This window comes from Ictalurus furcatus, chromosome 1 (genome assembly GCF_023375685.1).
Source record: "Ictalurus furcatus strain D&B chromosome 1, Billie_1.0, whole genome shotgun sequence".
Lineage (NCBI taxonomy): Eukaryota > Metazoa > Chordata > Actinopteri > Siluriformes > Ictaluridae > Ictalurus > Ictalurus furcatus.
Window position 1 is genome coordinate 11702126 of NC_071255.1, and position 21125 is coordinate 11723250.

The 21125-nt window shown below is 39.6% G+C and overlaps 1 protein-coding gene across 1 annotated transcript; it reads right to left on the reverse strand.

Annotated features, from left to right (window-relative positions):
- Positions 1-6068: 6068 nt before the first annotated feature.
- Positions 6069-16033, reverse strand: leng8 (leukocyte receptor cluster (LRC) member 8). Its single transcript, XM_053625600.1, has 15 exons — positions 15713-16033; positions 15056-15194; positions 14252-14386; positions 14004-14078; positions 12547-12973; positions 12090-12267; positions 11785-11955; positions 11476-11694; positions 11224-11385; positions 10235-10523; positions 9810-9911; positions 9117-9185; positions 8889-9018; positions 8450-8657; positions 6069-8326 (listed from the first exon to the last, which is right to left on the reverse strand). Exons 1-15 carry the CDS (start codon positions 15751-15753, stop codon positions 8164-8166), a joined length of 2508 nt encoding a protein of 835 aa, XP_053481575.1. The 5' UTR covers positions 15754-16033; the 3' UTR covers positions 6069-8163.
- Between the last annotated feature and the right edge of the window lie 5092 nt (positions 16034-21125).

Here is a 21125-nt window from a genome sequence, read left to right on the forward strand (position 1 = left end):
CATTGCTCTGGTTTTATTTTGTGCATAAACAGGTCATTAAAACAATACAGTTGGGTAACCCAAAGTCAGGAGTTGTTGGCGTTATCAAACTTGTACCTGTGTGAAGTATAGTTGTCTGATTAACCTTCATTCCATCTGTATCCTTTTACATATAAACCTGAAACTAGGTTTTGAGTGGTTGTTTTATATAAACTTCAACAAGCCTTATTCTCAACTTCTGTGGTTCAAGTCCTGGGTTGAGTGTTAAAATGTCTGGAATGACCAAAGCCTGAAAAACTTGGGTTTTCCAGCACTTTCAAATACCTCCTCCACCCAAGTACTCCATCATACAGACTGCATTTCTATATCAAATAACCCAGCCTCCCTTTCAGAAGCCTAATACATACAAGCAGCCTCCAGCTCTTCATACACTCGTACTCCTGTACAATCTACTATAAGAGTTTGGAAATTGATTTCACACTGGACTGCATCATGAGAGAGTATTGTATGTGGCTTGTTCTGCCATTTTGGTAGGGTTAGTGTTTTGATATGTTCCATATTGTTGCTGTTTTGTCTTTATTTAGGACTTATCATGCACAAAATCACAGAAAAATAGGTTGCATTGCAACTTTCAGAGAGACACAACGCATGGATAAAATGGATGGGTTACTCTTACTGGTGCATTTGGGTCAGTATTGACATGATTGTGTGCAACAGATGAGATATTTGTCCTGTCAGGAGGAAAAAGTTCAGACAGGCGTCCCTATGCAGTCTCCTAGCCTCTGAACACTGCCACTCGGACATCTGCGTCTATAGTCTGCTGACTATACAAAAGTAAAATGTCTCTGAAACCAAAGTGTTATATTAACAGTTCTTGTATTTTAATGCACTGTATTTTCAGGGGCTGCAGTTCAGCATGGTTGCATATTTAAACTGAAAATTTCAACTGGAATTATTTCACATTTCCAAAACATTCAGTTGGCTTAAAAATACCACCTATAATATTTGACAAGCAAAATTCGGTCCATTTAATTTCACTTTCAAAATTGGCTTCCCCAAATTCAGTGGTTCAAATTCAGTTGGATGGTGTAAGGCTGGTACCAAGGTGTCTGAACCTGGAGAGAACTACTCTCTGAACGCAAAGAACTCCTACGAGGACTAACACTTGATCGATCGATCTCCCTCCCTCGCTCGCGCACACACACACACACAGAATTAGCATCTCCATCTGAAATATCCCTTATGCTGAGTGGAGACTGGAAGATCCTCACTACATTGTTTCCTTCTTCCGCTCTCCTCACACCCTTCTCTCTCTCTGTGTCGAGATCACCTTAAACACACCCAAGATTGATATGCATTACAAAACGTGTTTTAAAGTGAATAAGAAGTTGACTATACATGTTTGCTATCATTTGAAAGGTCTCAGTGCATCTGGAAAATATGGTCTCATTCAGTCAACAGCAGTTCAAATAAAAATATTGTGGACCCCTACTGGTGGAAATCTTGGAATTGCAGGAAAAGCAGAGTACTGATGCATAATTTCCACCTGTTGCTAGTCCATCTCCACCAGCAGTTTGTGCAACTTAGTGGGTGTGGACAAAGATCAAAGCAACAGGCAGAGTGAGACCTTCACAATTTCATTTTCTGAAGTGGACCAAACTGTAAGTACACATGATTATCAGAGCCAGTATATGTGCGAAAAAGCTGATTAAGATGTGAAAGCAGTGTTTATGTTTATATTCAATGTCTTCACTGGTACATTGGTTTTTTTACATTAGAAATGAAAAATCTTGACCTCCATATCAGAACTATTCATGCTTGTCTTAAAGAGTCCCTGTTACTGACCTGCATTTGCATGATTAACGTGACAACAGTGATGATGTGATGGATATATGTGCTAGTGAAAGCGTACTGTTATCTTGCTAACCTACTTACCTTCTTGCATCCATGTCCTGTTTGTTTAACAAAGAAGACAATGAAGTGTTGAGGTCAGCAAGATACCTTGTCACTTCTGAGCAATTTTCAAAGACAAGGAAGAGCTGATGGGCTTCTAACAGCCAGGATAGTAACAAGTATAACCATTCCTTCCCCCCCCCCCCCATGTTCTGTGTGCTTGAATGTCAGCATATACATTATGATAAAGACACAATTAAATCATTTTGTGGTTTGTCACAGCATCTGTGTCAACAGACAGAGAGGCCAACCTCAGAGGCCATCATCTATTCAAACAGAAATGACCAGGTCAGCACAAACCTTTGTACTGCATTCGTAATATACATCTGGTTATGTATTGTACAGCTGTTCTGGTAGTTACAACATTTTCCTCAACAGGTCCTTCCTTGGATTGTTCTCAGATTGCAGAGGCAAATGACACTTTACTGGAACATGTCCTGTGCCCAGTGTAAACAAACCAACCAAGCATTTCAAGTCATGTTCCACCTACTGCAGACCCAATGTGGCGTGTTGATCAACTGCTCTGTTCACAGGCAGGATTAAACTGCAGAACTACAAGAACTGTTAATACAATGCTTTTTTTCCCCTCAGTTAGTGCAGTTCAACATATGTCTTTGAAACAAAAAAAGTGTTATCATTTTACTTCTATAGCTGACTTTTTCCAATTAAACACACTCAATATTGATTAGTGAGAAAATGATCAACAATCTATTTTGTTTAAGATTAGCCACAAGTACTAATCACCATGAATCAAGGCTAGTCTCTGGCAAACCAGAAGTGACTTCATTTTGTTAATGGATGTTTTGCTGTTGGTACACTAGAGGACAGTAACCACTCCCATTCACTACATAACATAAATAAGAGGCTTGGTTTTGATAATCTGGTAAAACTAGAGACTAGAAATAGCCTTTATTCTCAATTCTAACCTGCTGTACAGCAACAAGAATGGAGTTATAATTATTTGAATATGAAGAATCTCTCATATTTAGAACACAGTGATCACATCATGAAGCAGATACTTTGAGGTGAAATAACATTGTTCTCCCTCATATAAAAATGAAATTAGGCAAATGTCTTAGTAATATTTCTTATTATAAAATTATATACAAAAAGTTCATTTAATTTTTTTTGTCCTGTCTGAGAACCACCACCCAAGAGAAGCCAGTGCCTGATCATTGACACAGGATTTCTGCAGGCAAAATCTTTTAAAGGATTTGTAACAGAATAAAAATGTTTGAAGTGTTTGCTTTAAAAAAAACACACCCCACAAGAAACCATAGAAACTATAATGGTCCTTGTGGGTCTCTACTGGTAATGTGTTGGGTTCTATTGGTGGTATGTTTATGTCTAGTAGAAACCAATACAAATATTAAATCCCAATAGAATATGGCCCAAAATACACTATTTGTTAATGGTATTTGTAGTGGAAACTATTAGAATTTCTGTTATGGTTTCTATTGGGTATTTTTTCTGAACAGGGATGATCCATGTGCTCAATTGCTTGGTTGCTGGGAGCTACAAGAAAGCAGAAATGAGGACCGTCTTTGGACCCTGATTACTGGATTGGGTTAGGAGCTACACTATATGGTTAAATATGTCACCTGAGTATTGAACATCGAAACACATGGGCATTAATATTGAGTTGTTCCTCCTTTGCTCCAACAGCAGCCTTCACTCTACTGGGAAGTCGTTTCACTAGATTTTGAAGCATGGCTGTGGGAAATTGCCCATTCAGCCACAAGGGTGCAAGGGGTCAGGCACTGATATTGAGTGAGAAGGCCTGAAGCCCAGCAGTCATACCAATAAAACTGATAACTCGACACTGTGAAAAAATCTTATTTTTCCCCCAAATGCAACTGTTATTGAAACCAGTAACAAAATGTTGCATCATTTTATATAGCTACAAACATTGTTGAGCCCAATACCTTTTTTTACCCCAAATACTAAAAAGTACAATCTTCTCTTAGCAAGTTGAAATGGGTAAATGTAATACTTCTTATTCAACAGAACCATAAAATTCATTGTAATATACTATAGCATTGCATGATAAAGTAATATTTTTAGTGGACACAATCACTGAGGTTTAATCATTCTTGTTCATAAATCCTAAAAACAAGTTTTGCATTTGTTTTACACAATAACCCCCCAAAGAAAGCAAATTTCTTTCCAATTTATTATTTGAAGAGCAGTACAATATTTACAGATAACGTATATACAACTGGCAAAATTGTTATTGTCCTTTAGCTCAAAGCTGATGTTCAGATGTTAAACATTTGAGCTGTAAGAAAAGGCAGGGAAGCAAATCAGATGACACAGGGATACTTACTGCCGTGCACAGAGCACATACATACGTGACCCTTACATGTTCATTATAGAGCACACAGGGGGACAGAAAGAGAAAGGAAGACAAAGAGACAAGAGAAAGCAGCAAAGAATGAAAACTAGTAAAGAACTCAACCTATGAGAGAAGTGAACATCACAAAGTGGAAAGGCATCAAAATAAAGCAAAACAATTACTATGGTACTAAAGAGGTGGGAACCAGTCAAATCAGAAGAGGACCAGAGGAAGAGAGAGCAAAATGCACATTTACAGAGAGGGATGGGACCATTAGGCAAGAGGCAAGGAAAACACAGTAAATGTTACCACAAAACAATAAACATCCAAAATAAAAATAAAAACTATTAATCTAAAAGACATGGGCAATCTTAATTTTTTATGATTCTCATATATAAAGCATTTAATCTAAGAAAAAAAAAAAACCCAACTAAATTTACATTTCAGCTGAAAACAACCTGGTGTGGGAGAAGAACTGCAAATGCCATGTTCAGATGTGCCCTGTGCCCCAGCCTAATACTAACTAAGGTGTTTCAACCAAAAACTCTGAAGATACTACAAAACCTGAAGCAGTATAAAGTCACAGGATATTTAAAAAAAAAAATATATATATATATATATATATATATATATATATATATATATATATATATATATATATATATATATATATATATATATATATATTGTAAAAAAGGAGAACAAAACACATCTGAACTTACCAATTTACTTCCCACAAACCTTGACAATACATTTACAGACAACAGTGAAAAAAAGTGATCAAGAGCTTCAAGACTGTGCAGATATTAAAAAAATGCACACACACTGCAAATAGACTCATTAACGTTTAGATTAAAGGTCTAGCAAGGTGAATACATTGTCAGGTGTGGCCACTTTCCAGCGTCCAGTTCAACTCTGGATACGTTTCTCTCTTATTTTTCATCTTTTCGTCCACCGTTTAGCTTCCATTATTCATGACTGCAAAGACAAAAGAGAAATCTGGTAATGAGAAAAAGAGAGCATGAGAGAAGGAGAGAAAGGGAGGAGATGGGGGGGAATGGGGTCAGTGCTGCACAGGACAATCAAACTGATGCAATAAGCCATTAACACAGGTCATTTATGTTACCATCAAATGAAAAACAAAAATAAGATGTAAATGAGATTCTACAGAACAAACCAATAGAAGCTACACTTGGAAAGTGAAAGGCAATGCAGCAGGTAATCACTTCTCCTTACATACACTACGCTTTTAAATGTTTCACAAACAAGCAAAAAAAAAAAAAAAAAAAAACCAACAGAGGCGTACTGGCACTAAACACACCAGTTAATACAACCTGGCTAATGCTTTTCTATGTGGCCAAATATGCAATAATAATAATAATAAAAAAATAAAAAAGGGGGGGATAGCCAATCAATCATTACTGCACAGAGAAGTGGAACAGTGGTGTTAACTGGTGTGGGAACAGTACTTAAATCAAATCTTTCTCTTGTGAGCCCACAAAATAATAAATAAATAAACAGCATGGGGAAGGAAAAAAGTGAGTAAGCAATACATTGAAGCAAGAAAATGTGGGAAGTTAAAATAACAGCATATGGATGAAACATTTACACTGAGAAATACAGGGTGGGGGGAAAGAAAGAAAGTGAAGAAAACAACCAGCAAGACCTGTTAGGAAAACCTTGTCACCCACAAAAAAAAATAAATATTTGGAGCAATAAAAAGCTGGAATTACAATAGCAAAGATGTTTTGAAAATAATTATCCAGAAGCAACCGCCATTACCCCAGATCTGTTCATATTACTGTTTATCTTTCATCTCCAGCAACACAGAAGCAAGAAATTGTTTAGCATCCTCTCAATTTATAAATATATATAATATATATATGTGTATGTATATGTATATTTATATACACACACATTTCCATTACTCAAAATTAGATGCAATCAAACTTTGGTTTTTAAAAAAGTTTCCATTTACATTTACTGTCTGAATTACAACACTTACCATAGTAAACACCAAATTTCACCTATTTAATCCCAGGGTCAAAAAGAGCAAAGAAAGATATTCTGTACAATATTTACACTTCCACACTTGAGTGCTTCACACCTGAAGATAACTCAAAGATACACCAACGATAAACATCTCTGCTCAGTAACACGACGAAACATACCAAAGTCTGCTCTATGCTCCAACACAGCAAGCTAGGCCAAGCTTTTTGGACTACAAAAAGAGAAAATCCATAGGGAGGCCAGATTTTGTTGACCCTTCAAGCAATACTCTAAGCTCACCAAACAACTTTAAAAAGTTTCAAATGATGAAAACAGGCGATTGTGTACAAAGCAATCCTGCATCAACATTAAGAAGATAGTCACATTCCCTTACAATCCTACATTAATTATTGGAAAGCATTAAAGAAACCTGACATTTAATGTTACAAAATTCTCCATTGGATGAATCAAATCGTACTCGTATAACCGCGTGTTTCGCTTTGATATAAATGGCATCTGAAAAACAAACATCGCCGTATCTGTTGCTGGATCAACATTTCTCATTCTATAACCAGCCAAGTCCCTTCTTCTTACCACGCACAAGTATGCGCTCAGGATCAGGACAGATACAAACCCATATGCTTTCAGCTCCTACATGGACAGGAGAAGAAAGCTCCCAAAACGACATCATCCAGCTGAGGTGATTACAGCGCCGCTTTTCTTCTGCTGCCTTACAGGTTTCGCTGCTGCCACGGCCATCCTCACTTCAAGGTGATGCACTCTGGATTATTTCTGTGGTAGGTGATCTTGATCTTCATGGAAAAACTGCTGTTGATTTGGGCAAGCTGCCCTACATAGACTCGGGTCGTGAACTTCTGCAAAACTACTGTGGTCCTAGATTCTGTAGATTTTGCTGCAGATCTGCATCTCCATTAACTGAGTCTTTGCCTTGCTGCAGCCATTTCAGTGAGATACGCTCTCTAGATGCTGAGGAGATCAGTGAACTCGATGGACAGATTAAGGGGTGTGTGTGCACGTATAGGAGACGATGTAGAAGGTAGAAGGAACACTAGCTGTGCGGACTCGCATCTTGCCATGCCGCATGAGCCATTTTTGCAAGTCCATACCTGGAATTCCTGGGATGAAAGACTCAGGATATTGCTCTATTGCTAATGGAGCTCTTCTGCTGCTCTCACGATGGACACAGGATGAAGACACACATGGAGGCATACAAACCATCTTCTCACCAGACTGGCATCTATCATCAGCGCAAGACAAAGTCCAGTGAATATGACAACTTGAAGAAGCAGTTGGATCTTGTAATCTGGAACAGAGAGCTTACAGCAGCCATCTTTGTCCTGAGATGAACAGGAAATTTCATAATCAGCCTTTTGTCTTCACAACTTTGGTTTTCAGGACTTTTCGTCATACGAGCTTTGAGGCTGTTGGCTTGAGGGAAGAAAAACCATTAGAACACAGAACACCATTAGCTTCAAAATGATCTGCGAGGCTGGGAAACGTTCTTCAAACTGTCTAAGACTTTCTGCCTGCTAGTCAAAGACGAACTACAGTGCTGAGGTTTTACTGCACTTGGTCTATATCTGGTTATTGTGTGGATTTGTGTCATATAGGCATCTTCTCTTCCAGTGTTAATACTGAGGTTTCAAGTATAGGCAGATCAGCTAATCACTATCACACTAAGTATCTAAATGCATGTCTTTTACAGTCCATTTCTGTATTCATGTCATACTCTACAAGAGTAATAAGAATATAAATAAGTGTAATCATCATCATCGTCATCATCATCATCATCTCACTAAGCTAAGATAGGCTGGCTGGGTTATGCATTGATCTGGTCCCTCATCACTCCTATCATATTGTAAATACTCCCACCCCTCCCACGCACATTACAAAGTGGAGAGACAAGCTGAGCTGGCTTTGCAATCTATCTTGCTAGGATCTGACTGAATGAATGTAACTCCGAGCCCTGTCAGGAAAGTCAAACATGTATCTAAACAAGGGAAGGCCAGACTGGACTGTACATACTCCACCGGCACAGAGGGCCTGAACCTGCAGAAGACAGTGAGAGAGACAACACAAGAGAAAACTGATTTAGTATCAACCTTACTTCAGCTATTAAAAAATGCGCACGGATCTAAAACTGTTGAGTGTGGCCTTGTTATTTGTACTCACGTTTTGAGAATAGCCCTCAGTGCTAACTTCCTCTCACGCTCCACAAATTTGTCGATGAGGTAAGCTGCCATACGTGGTGCTCTCTTGTACAGCAGGAAAAATCGGTGGTAGTTTCCAAGCGCCCAGGCGGCACGAAGCGCAAGAGCGTGAGCCACGCAACCATCCTGACGGAGCTCGGGGGTGAGATACACCAACTCAGTGGTTATGTCTGATAAGGAAGAGGGGAGAGAAAAAAGAAGAAGAAAAAAAAACGTTAGTATGACAACACACAATAGCTGTAAGCAACAAACTGGCACTATAACAAAACAGGTTAGATTACACTGCATGTTGAAATTGAGGTAATTTAGATACAGTAAGGCAGAGGCAAGAGAATGACACAAGAGGATAAATGCATAAAGCCTGAAAAGAATTGGTAGCTGGCCAGAGAGCAAAAAAATACCTCCAGAGTTCTTAGTGAAAATGTAGTACAGCAGTCTGTAGGCAGTGAATTCTCCAACGTTGCTTGACGGACACTCCTTGTAAAGCTCCTTCAGCTGTGTCTGGCACTGGTTAAACTCCTCATGGTCACCCTAAAATAAATTGGTGTGTAATCATACTTTTGCTTTACCATAAATACTAATCACAAACTCTGCACACTTCAAACTTAAAACATGAAAAGATGCTGTACCTTCTCCAGGGCGATACGTGCATGAGTTTCATAGACCTCCACTGTGAAGTCTGTTCGTATCCCTTGAACCTGAAAGGACCAATTCAACGTTAGGGTACAAAGAAGTCTTTTTAAAAAAACAAAATAAAATAGGGGCAGAGGGGGTGCATCTAAACATGAAATAATACAGAATTCTCATACTGATTTTATATCACCCAATACAAAAAACAAGGCCTATAGTATATTTCACAATGTAGATACATATTGTCGTTAAATATTGTGGAAAATCTACTGAACAGAAGCTACTAATAGGCCTAGTAATTAATCATCAGTAATGGCTAACCAAAGCCATATCTAAAATACTTCAGTTATAGAGAAAAGAGTAGACTGCCAGATGCTGTAAAAATAGAACAAAAATAGCTGTATGTTTTTGGTACATCTGCCACATCTCTACCAGAGTGGATTCTTTCCAGAACAAGAGCCCCCCCCACCGGCTGACTCTCAGGTGACGTTCTTTTGGGCTAACAGTGCACTACGGAGAATATCACACCGTAAAGCCTATGTAGTGATTGGGATTTGGTCCAACTGTGTGTTGGAGGAGCTTTAATTAAAAAGACTATTTCTGCATGAAAACAGTGAATTGTTCCATGGAACTCAGGTGGATCTTAAAAAAAAAATGACTATGCCCACCGCTATTCCAACGAATTTACTCACAGTGAGGTCTTGTCGTATTGACTTCATCTGTTCACAGGCATATGGGTAATCCTGATTAGACTTCCAGTGAGCCTTCACTGCAGTCAGAGACTTGCGCAACACCTGAAAGGCAGAACAATCATGAACTGAACACATGTAAAGGGCACACAAATTTGTTGCACAAACATCCAACGAAAGCATTTGGCCTATCACTCGGTACTATAGTAAAAGAATGGCCTAATGAATACAGTACATGTCTAATAACTGCTATTATTTTGCTCTGATTTACAAAAAAAACAAAAAAAAACAACAAAAACAACAACAACAAAAAAAAAACACTAGGGTGGCAGCCAGGTGGGCCATTCTAATTAAACTGAAATTCCTGTATATTGCTCCGGTCATGAAGCCAATATTTCATTTTAGTGCATGTGCTGACAAAAACGTACAGGCACAGGTCGCACAGTGGCAGGATCTGGGGCGCAGGTCAGACGCAGATAGATTTTGGTGATGTCCTGGCAGGTACCCACAATGGGGCATTCGTCCCAGCTGAGGCCCTCCTGAGAAGCATTTGGGAGCTCAATGGCATTGATATTCAGAACCAGCGGCTCAGTGCGCTTGGTGTGGAATCGTGCTGCTCGGCTCTGCTTCTTGGCCTCACGGTTCGGGTCGTGGAAGTCCAGGCCTGCTGTTCCACCCTTTCGCTTTTTACCAAGGACACCAGCGAGATCGTCATTCCTTAGAAAGAAGTACAAGTGAGACTTGAATTAACTGTAACGTCAACTGCATATATTTGTATGGTGGGGGATTCATTGCTAGATTTAGGTTGCCATTCTATTTTGAGGCAGGAGGTTTTCACAGCTGTTGATTGGTACAAGTCAGTAATTTGGCAAAATTCATAAATTTACAGCAAGAGCTGAAGAGAAAGACCAACAACTGAGCTTGGTGTTGGCAGTGTCCTACTGCAAGGAGGTGTTTCAGAAATAGGAAATGAGAAATGCTAAAAGCACAGACACATCCTTAAGGAAAACGTCCTCATGAACACGAAAGGGGCACGTGTACAGCTTCCATAAAAACAACGACATAAAATACCCATGGAGTATTCCTATGGAGAGCATTCGAGATACCATGCTCTGATGGAGATGGAACGAATTGAAATTTCCGAATACGATATAAAACGAAAACATGAAGGGGTCAGAATACTTTCTCAATTCACTCTACTAGTTAAAGTAATAGGTTTTACTCAAAGCCAATGACAGAAAATGACAAAAACCTTGCTGTGTAACATTCACACGATAGTAACCTTACGCCAAACACCTGCACAAAATGGACATTTTTAAAAATTAAACATTTCATCAAAGTGAGAAAAGGAAGCTGTATAACACCTGAATTCCATTTGATCCGTCAAGTCGATGTGGGATCAATTTGAAAGTTTTACCTTCGCCCTCGATTCGCTTTTCCTCCTCTCCCCCTGCCCCTTTCTACTGCTGCTCCTCTCCCTTTTTCCCTCTCTTCTCCACGACCTCTCCCGGCCCGCTGTCGTCGGGATAGAGGTCGGAGGTCGCTTGACATGCTGCTGTCAGACTGCGAGCCAGAGTCACTGCAAACAGAAACAATATCAAGCATCATATCTCCAACAGTTTTTTAAAGAACGACAGCATGGCTTTGGCTAAATTTTTATACTGGTTACCTGCGGCGATGTCTGCTTTTCTCTTTGTAGCGGCTATGAGGAGATGGCGAATGTGAAGAAGAGCGGGATGAGCTGGAAGAGGGACTCCTTTGAGAAAACACATTTCTGTAGTTGCCCAGCCGAGCCCCACCCCTACCTCGAGTTGCTCCTCCTCGACCGATAGTGTTCTCTTGAGAACGTTGAGGTGCTGCCTCCCAACGGGATTGCCGAGGTTTCACCCTGAAGAGAGACAATTTAGCTTGCCTTCTTCCAAACTATGAAAGAAGACTAATGTCATAAAGAATGCACTAAGATAAAGACGCAACTCACTCCGGAAGAGGTTCTCTAGTCCAGTCGATGGTGAAAGCTGAGCCATCTTGAAGTCTGCTCTGTAGAATTTCCTTGAGTACCTTTTCTGTCCTGTCTTTGTCTTCTTCCGTCTCACAAGCCGTGAAGCAACGCTGCACATATTCCTTCATGGCCTGAGGCCAGTCTTGAGGCCTACACAAACACACACAATGAAGTCACAATGACAGTCTCTCCCTCTGCTCACTGGGAGCATAGATAATTTTGTGCTTATTCCTTAAGACACAGAATCAATGATGTAGCATGGCTCTGTATGCATCAAGTCTCACCCAGTTTGAGAAGCTCCTGCAGTGGTAGCTGTTGTTACTGAAGACACAGAAGTTGCTGATGTGGTTGAGGTGGAAGCAGACAATCCATTTGCCTGATCACAAGTTCCAAAATTCTGACTGCTCGTTACATATAGGCGTTTCTGGATGTTAAACTTCACACTTCCGGATCCAGGAGCCTCTGTGGGTTGGGACAGATTTAAAATTCACTGTACCATCAACCAACATCTACCAACCTACTCATTATTCTATAGCTATGGTTACCTGACCTTGTCAAAAACAGCATCTTATTTCTGAGACTTCCCAGGCATTCCATTTACTATAACCTGGTACTCTTCCTTAAACTATTGTATTTTTGTCAGTGTTGGGTGGATCATGTTTTTCCTACTTATATCATTAGGAACTACATTATTAGCATACATTCAGGTCCATCATTCAGTATAAACCCAAGCGCACTTACGTTTCATGCGGTTCCACATCTGCTGCCCGCCTTTGTTCACATTTGAATTATTGGCTTTCTTGCAGGTATCCACACGACCTGCTCCTCCATACGGGCCCGGTGCTGTCCCCTGTTGCTGGGATGTTTGGTAGCTTGTAGGCTGGAAACCCTGGTAACCCGATCTAGTCTGACCATAACCGTAAGTCCTCACAGGACTGGAGTCGGTAGGGCTATAAGGCAGAGCTCCATTAGGGTTGTAAGGGGATGGGGAAGGAGGTGGAGGGTACTGGGAGTTAGGTGGGGGTGGTATGGGAGGGGGAGGTGGAGGAGGAGGCTGCTCTGTGCCTGTGGGGCTTTGTGGAGGAGGCTGGGGGACATCAGGAGGCGGAGGCTGTGCTTCACATGGGTAACCAGGAGTCTGGTCCTTCAATCCAGCCATGCCAGTGTGCTGACAGAAAACAGGCAGAGATGGGCCTAAGTGTTACACAACCTTACAGCACACGTGTTTGAGTCAATCCATTGCTACGTACAATCTGTTCGCCACCCTCTACCACATCCTTGAAAAGCATAGGGTCCACCAGTGACGAGATATTATTTACATGGTGGATTGTTTTAATCTGCTAGCTTGTCTGGGTCACTGCTGTGTTGCTACATTGCTACGAATGTTTCATATGCAGCATTGCTATGATTTTAAACACTAGACTTACTGACCACCAGACCAGAGTTTTGGCTAAGAAATATGTGCACCAGCCAAAGTCTCCAGGAATAATAAAGTTTACCGGACAAACTGGAAAAAAATCTGGTCATCTCATTGCGGTGTTTATTTTTCCCTGTAATGTTTTGGACTATATGTAGTATATGCGATTGTGACAGTGAGGACGTGGTTGAGCGGCAGCTGTAAACCCGAGTTTACTTGTGTGTGTCCGTTTGGGCTTTCACTGCCTTATGTAACAAGTGAGTGAGAGAGATGACCAGTACGGAGGTGTGTGTGTGTGTGTGTGTCCTTGAATGGGTCCACTGACCCAAAGCAAAAGTAAAAATGGAGAGAAACGTGAAAGAAAAACTAATTTTGCACAGACAGTGACGTTATTTAGGTGTGCAATTGTGAACGTACTTTCTAATATCTGCTTTGTGTTAATATTTTTACCAGACATTGTGTCCAACAATCTTTTATTTTATCTGACATTTTGAATTTATAACGGTCAAAAACTGGTATTTACCGGCTAATGGAAACTCCTTACCAGACATACCCACAATGTTGTCTTTTCACAACAACTTTTCAAACAACTTTTCAATGCCTAACAATCAGTGCTCAATTTCTGGCCACAGGACAGCTTGTGGCTGGATATTTTTCTTAAACCGGGAATTTGGTAAATTTTTTTTAGCAATGCTGTGACACGTAACAAAACGCCACCAGATGCAAAATGCATGCTTGTTCATAAATATACTTCTACATACTTAACATCACCAAAAATTACCTGCGCAGTGGGAGTTGTCGGTTGTTGGTAGGCTCCTGGAACACCATACTGACCTGGGGGATATGGTCCTCCATACTAATAATTAGAAAACAATTCTATCAGTATATATTCTGGATACTTTACATTTTACAAGTACACTATAGCACCACAGTGTAAATGCACTGAAGGGTAAAATATCAGTACAAGCCTTATTACTGAATTGTAGCTTTTTATGCCACATAAGTTCTGTAGCCCTCGTGTGTATTTACCGGAGGCACTGGGTAGTAGTAGTTGTAGGGGTACGGGTATCCTGCGTACTGTTGCTGGTTCTGTGGGTACCACTGATAGTATGGTTGTTGCTGCATTGTGGAAGTGTCAGTCACTGCTGCTTGGTACTGTCCAGCCTTTAGATAAAATAAAAAAAAGGTGTTTTTTATATATATATATATATATATATATATATATATATATATATATATATATATATATATATATATATATACACACACACACACATACATACACATACACACAGCTGTTAATACTTGAATGCCTGATCTAAATTAAGAATCTATTCTAATAAGATGTCTTCACTTTAATATTCTCTCTCTCACAAGGAGATATTACCACACTGCTGCATTGCAATTCTTTAAACCATCCTTCCCATTAAGTCCAAGAAGAGTGTTTGTCAGTAACAAAGCACAAGTTCCACTTTATTATTGGGCTGAATGGTATCCAAAGTAAGGATCATGGATAATTAAATGTGACTGTTTAGAAATGGACCGCTACAGTCATATTGCCTGTACGACCGATACGCTGGAAGTCTAGGCTTGGACAATAATGATATATTGGCCATAAATAACAAAACAGACAAATAACTTTTAATCATGTCTGTTAAAAAATCCTAGTGGCTGCTCATTTCTCTCACTTTTTTTTTATATCTCAAAATCACCCAGAACTGTAAGAAGGTGACAGAAGCACAAGCCAAGAGCGTGAGGATTAGGTTACTCATGCACCATAACCTACATAAAGGGTTTTTACTGATAACCGTGCTTTAGTGGATGAAGCCTAACCTGTGTGTTGGCGTGATTATTTGCAGATGGCTTGTTGGAGCCCTGGCTCTTGGTGATGGAGGCCAGTGCCTGTCTCGCCTTCTCCCACTCTGGGTTTTCATGAACAGGCACCTCTGTTGCATTACTGCCCCCATATGGCCTGGAGATTGGAAACACATTAAATTTAGCAGCTCATAATTAGTACCTCCACAAATTTATAGTCAAGTAAATGTACCTCACATAGAATACCATGTTACAAATTGCCTGCTACTTTTGAACGGAGTTATTATACCGTATAAAAGAACATGTCTAATAGAACACTAGTAACATGCGCCAAGTAAAGCCATCTACCTAAGTCAACTATAATTGGGGGTCAGACTAAGCTAGCCATGTACTGGCCCTAATTTACTTAAGGGATGAAGATTCTGTGGTGAACAAAATGTACAGTAATCAGAAAGGTGTTAGCTAGACAAGCTAGCATAAGCCGGGTTTTCGCTGGTTTACTGTAGAGTACGTTACATTAGCTAAGCTACGACAAAACATTTCACTTCGTGTAACTCAGTAACCTTATATTATCTAGCAGGAAAACGAAAAGACGCAACAAAAAAAAAACAAGGCAGTAGTTACTAGATTTTATTTCTCCAGCTAAACGCACTTGATAGAAAGCGAATACTTTACCAGTTCGCCGTCGGGGTCTGCGGTGTCGTATTCGTCGCCATTTTGCTGCGGGCAAATTCGCTGTGCTAGCAAGCTGGCTAAAGAAGCTAGCTCAAAAAGACTAGTCAGCCAACCAGCTATTAGCTTTCCTAAAAATATTTGCAAATACAAAGAACTTGAAGATATTTTGTAAATTCAACCCGAAAAATATGTCAAATCATGTAAAAAAAATAAACTATGTAAGTAAAAAAAACACAGAAGTTTTAAAGCCATATTAAAACACGACGTCGAGAAAGTCAACACCTAAAACAAAATGGCTGCCGATTAGTCAGGTGACGTGTCACCCACACTCCCACCGGAAGAGAAGTCCCGCCTCTTGATTATGGGTGTGGTGATTAGTACAAATATATTTGGTAGACATAATATTGCCCCTCTGACAAACTTGGGTTCATCTGGTCATAATAGTCAGTTTGTGTAGAAATATGCGATTCTTTAATTGCAAATATTTTCATTTACATTGTAGTAAATAAATAAAACCCAACATGAGCTGACCAGCTGCCAAAACACAAGCCAAAATGCTCCACCATCTTTACCAGCTGGTATGTTATTTTCTATGTTTGTTATTCATTGTCTAAATTGATCAGTAAATGTTTGAGATTTTCTGATTGTCTTAATGTTGTGTTATTTTCTGTCAAATATTTTGGTAGCTGGTCAGACTAGCTTGATTTTCAGCAGGATTTCAGAATTAATATGAAACCATAGAAATATACACAAACAATTATTTTATTAGTCCATGTTGTGGCCTGTCTTTGCATTTGATTTCCTTTACTGATTTATAATAAATTTTATTATATATATTGTATCTTTTTATTTATTTATTTTAACCACAATCACATCATAGGCGTATGATTAGAGACACAAATTTAGCCACTAATCCTAAACTCAACACCAGGGAAGAAATGGCCACCAACCTACTAGTCATCTCATAAAACATAATGTCCCAAAAGTATCCATACATTTTTCAGATAGCCTTTAAGAATGCCTTTTGACAAAAGAAGAATGTATTGAAATCATTCTCATGGGTGAATCGGGAAGCTGTCGCAAGGTTGTGATGGACTTTAACAGGAAATATGGCAAGCACCTCACACACGACACTGCTGCCAAATGTGTTAACAAATTCAAAAAGAAGTGTTGTGGACCGAGAAGTGGACGTCCACGAACATCCACTGACTGATGAACAACTGACGTGGTGCTGGCAAACATATTCCCCTATGTATGGAGACCTTTGGGACACTCTGTATTTTGCTCAGTCAGGCACTTAGTGCATTTGTTAAAGCCCAGCTCATCCTGGTCAAAGAAAAATCAATTCTCATTATTAACCTGAATCAGTCATGTCATTCGTCCTTTACAAAGAAGCATCCAGGTCCTTTCCCGTCGCATAGGCAATTCAGGTGCTTGTTCAGTCCTTTTGTCATTTCAAGATTGGACTACTGCTACCCACTATTTGCAGGTCTTCTCCCGAGTCCAATCTGAATTCTGCAACTGATCCAGAATGCAGCTGTAAGACTTTTTTCAAGTTCTCCCACACTATTTGCTGCATTCCTTCCATTGGCTCAGGATTAATCCTCTGATGTTTACCAAAAAGCCAAAAAACGGCCAGCCCCATCCATCCTAACTGAAGGTACTTATCACACTCCCCTCTGCACCAATCTCCTTTCAAGCATCTACCACAGTTCGAATGGACCCACCATCCCTCAGGATACAAGGAAGACCTACATCAAGAATTTTCTCTGTCCTGGCACCCAGGTGGTGAAATGAATTTCCCCTGGCTGTCCAAAAAGCTGAGTCACAGTGGGTGGTGCCGTGGGTAGTGTGCCTCATAGCTCTGGGTCCCTGGTTTGATCCTGAGCTTGGGACTGTCTGTGTAGGCTTTTTGTACATATGTGTCTGTGTGGGTTATTCTGGGTTCTCTGGTTTTCTCACATCTCCAAGAAATATGGCAGTAAATTATGAATGAGTGTGTGAAAGTGTATGCATGGACCCTGCAACAGACTTGCATCCGATCCAGGGTGTATTCCTGCCTCACACCCAGTGCCAGATCCATAGCTATCCAGATCCATAGCTACCCTGACCAGAATAAAGAAGATTGAAGATGAATGAATGAATGAATCATGTTAGACATATGATGTATAGGCATGTCATTTTTGGACCAGAAAGTAGCTTTCCTTGGTCTGTACTGAAGAATACAGAAAAGGTTCAAAGTGTGTACCACCTAAACAGTTCCAACTGATTGTTGTTTACAGTAGAAACCATCACAGACAATCTAATGGTTTCCACTACAAATATCATTACAAACCATCAGCTGTTAACCATTAAAACCATTACCAAATTACGCAGTAGGATGGACAGTGCTGTGAAAATGTATTTGCCCCTTCCTGATTTTTTTGTTTTGTTTTTGTGTATATCTAATACTAAATTGTTTCAGAAATGAAAACAAAATCTAAGGTAAAAAAAGCAACCTTGTGCGAGAGAGCTCCAGCGGATTAAAGTGTGGGATTTGACCATCTCCGTTTTCCCTGACTACACAGCCAAGATAGCCCGGGCCCGGGCCGCGTTTAACGAGGTTCGGCGACAACTTTGTGGTATTGAGGGCGCTCGCTATGGAATACTTCATCCAGCTCGGCTTTGCGTTACATATAACGGTGTCCAGAAGGATTTTTTTCAGCGGAGGAAGCAGGAGACTATGTTAAACTCTTGATATCGGGGTGAACTGCATCACCTATACAGCGGTGTCTTTTTCGCTCTTCTTTTATTTTTATTTTTTGCACTCAGCCTTCCAGCTCTACAGTATTTGGATTTTTATTGAAGATATCGTCGTTGCATTACTTCGCCTAGATTTTGTGGACTCACTCCTCTTAAATTTACTTCGGTATTAATGTGGTTCTCTGTTTTGATGCCCTGACTGGGTTAGAGTTTCTGTTTATTTAATTTTATTAGTGTTTTTTCCTCGGCATTACGTGCTACACCGTTATATTATTTGTTACAAGTCTTTAAAAGTTCAGGACATTATATTTGTTATTGTGCGCAGACTGTTTATCAGATTTGAAGTCGGTAGGGGCTTTTTCTCTTACTGGAACTTTTTGTCTTGGTAATTTTATTGGTTAGTTCAGCTTACTCTCCAAGTTGTTTTCACATTGTGGACAACTTTTGGTTATTGTGGGAAACACTGCTGTCTCATTTGTTTTATGGAGACTTTGGGTGTGTGTGGGTGTGTGTTTGGGGGATTGTGAGAGTAAACAAAACATGCCAATGCTTTGAAGGATGTGAACTGGAACAGAGTAATGTTAGTCAATTGCGAATCTGTTTTTAGAGGATTTAAACCTAACATGGTGAACAAATTATATTATAGAATTCAGGCAATTTTACTGGGGTTATCTCATACAGTGTGGCAAGTAATAATCTGGAAAGACCTTTGTAATATCACAGTCTAAAACTGGATTTAAAGAGAAGCAAATCAGTAAATGAATCACATGAAAATGAATCACATGTAAATGTATCATATGAAAATGAATGAATAAATTAAAAACAAAACAAAGGTAACCTGAGTAAACACAAAATACAGTTTTTAAATGATAGTTATTTATTGAAGCAAAAAAATTAGCCAATACCAACTGGGCCTGTGTGAAAATGTATTTGCCCCCGTAGTTACTAATTCCCCAAAACTGAATTAATAACGGGGTTCAGATGGATTAGCTAGATGCAACCAAGCTTGATTACTGCAAATCCAGTTCAATCAAATCAACACTTAAATAGAACTTTTTCAACGATACCAAAATTGAAAGAAATTCCAGAAATGATGAGGAAGATGGTGACTGAAATACATCAGTCTGGTAAAAAGCTATTTCAAAGGCTCTGGGACCCCGAAAAACCACAGGGAGGGCCATTATCTCCAAATGGAAAAACTCGGCACAGTAGTGAACCTCCCCAGGAGTGGTGGACCTTCAAAAATTCCTTAGCACAGCAACGACTCATCCAGGAAGTCACAAAAGAGCCAAGGACAACATCAAAGGACCTACAGGCCTCTGTTGCAAGAATGAAGGTTCATGACTTCACTATCAGAAAGACACTGGGCAAAAATGCCATCCATGGAAAAGTGGCAAGGCAAAAACCACTGCAGAGAGAGAAATAGTTTGTATATTTCGTATGCTACCAAAAATCACTAATTGGTTTTGACAGGTCTAGGTCAAAGGTCATCATCAATTATAATGATCTTGACAGGTCATCATCATCAAATATAATTATGTTGGCAGGTCATCATCATCAAATATAAATATGTTAAATCTGGTTCCGGTGCAGTCCCATGCACACACACACACAGACACTGACAGCGTCAGTTTTAAAAGTAAGAAAGGTGACTGGATGCCGCCCTTAAGCGATTACTTCGATGGTCTTTCCTGTGAACTAGATGATGGTGATCAAATCGTAAGATTCGTAAGCGCAGGCCCTAAAACCTATGGTTACAAAACCGTAAAAGGAAAAACACCTATGAAAGCTAAAGGCATTACTTTAAATTGTATAAATTCTGAACTTGTCAATTTGAAATCACTGACAGATCTGGTGAACGAGTGAGTGAAAAATCCGGATCAAACCAGTCAACTTGTAACCACGCATAACCAAATCATGAGAGATAAAAAGGGGTTTCATTTGAAAAACAAATCACAGTTAAAAAGGTTCTAGGTTGTGTATGATAAGCGTGTTTTATTACCTGATTTTACAACACTCCCTTACGGATATTAAGACTATTCATGTATACATGTGTATATTGTTTCTGTTGATGTGTTTTGTAATGGAAAATATGAACGTGACTGTTTTTGACGCTAGGTTGCAACATCCGTTTTCATGTGTCGTATGTGGACCAAGTAATAGTGGAAAATCTTATTTTATCAAAATGTTGTTGGAAAACTGTAAAGAGGCAATGTCGGTAGTTCCCGAAAACATTGTCTGGTGTTATACGTGTTGGCAACCTTTGTACGATGAATTGATGACCAGAATAAATATAAAATTTCTTCAAGGAATCTCTAATTATTTGTGTGATGACGAACTATTTCCTCCCAATAAAAAAAACTTGTTGGTAATCGATGACTTGATGGAATCCGCCAGTAAAAACGATGAAGTAGAAAAGGCTTTTACAAAATACACCCATCACAGAAATCTGAGCGTCATCTACCTTGTTCAAAACTTGTTTTTTCAAGGTAAGACTAGCAGAACAGTCAACCTGAACACCAACTACATGGTTCTTTTTAAGCACCCTAGAGACAAATTACATCTTGTATCACTGACTCCCTTCCATAGAGACAGCAATATACAATGACTTCATAAAATTCTAATTCTAAGTTCTTGATGATTCCTACCAGTCAGTGTTATGGCTGCATCG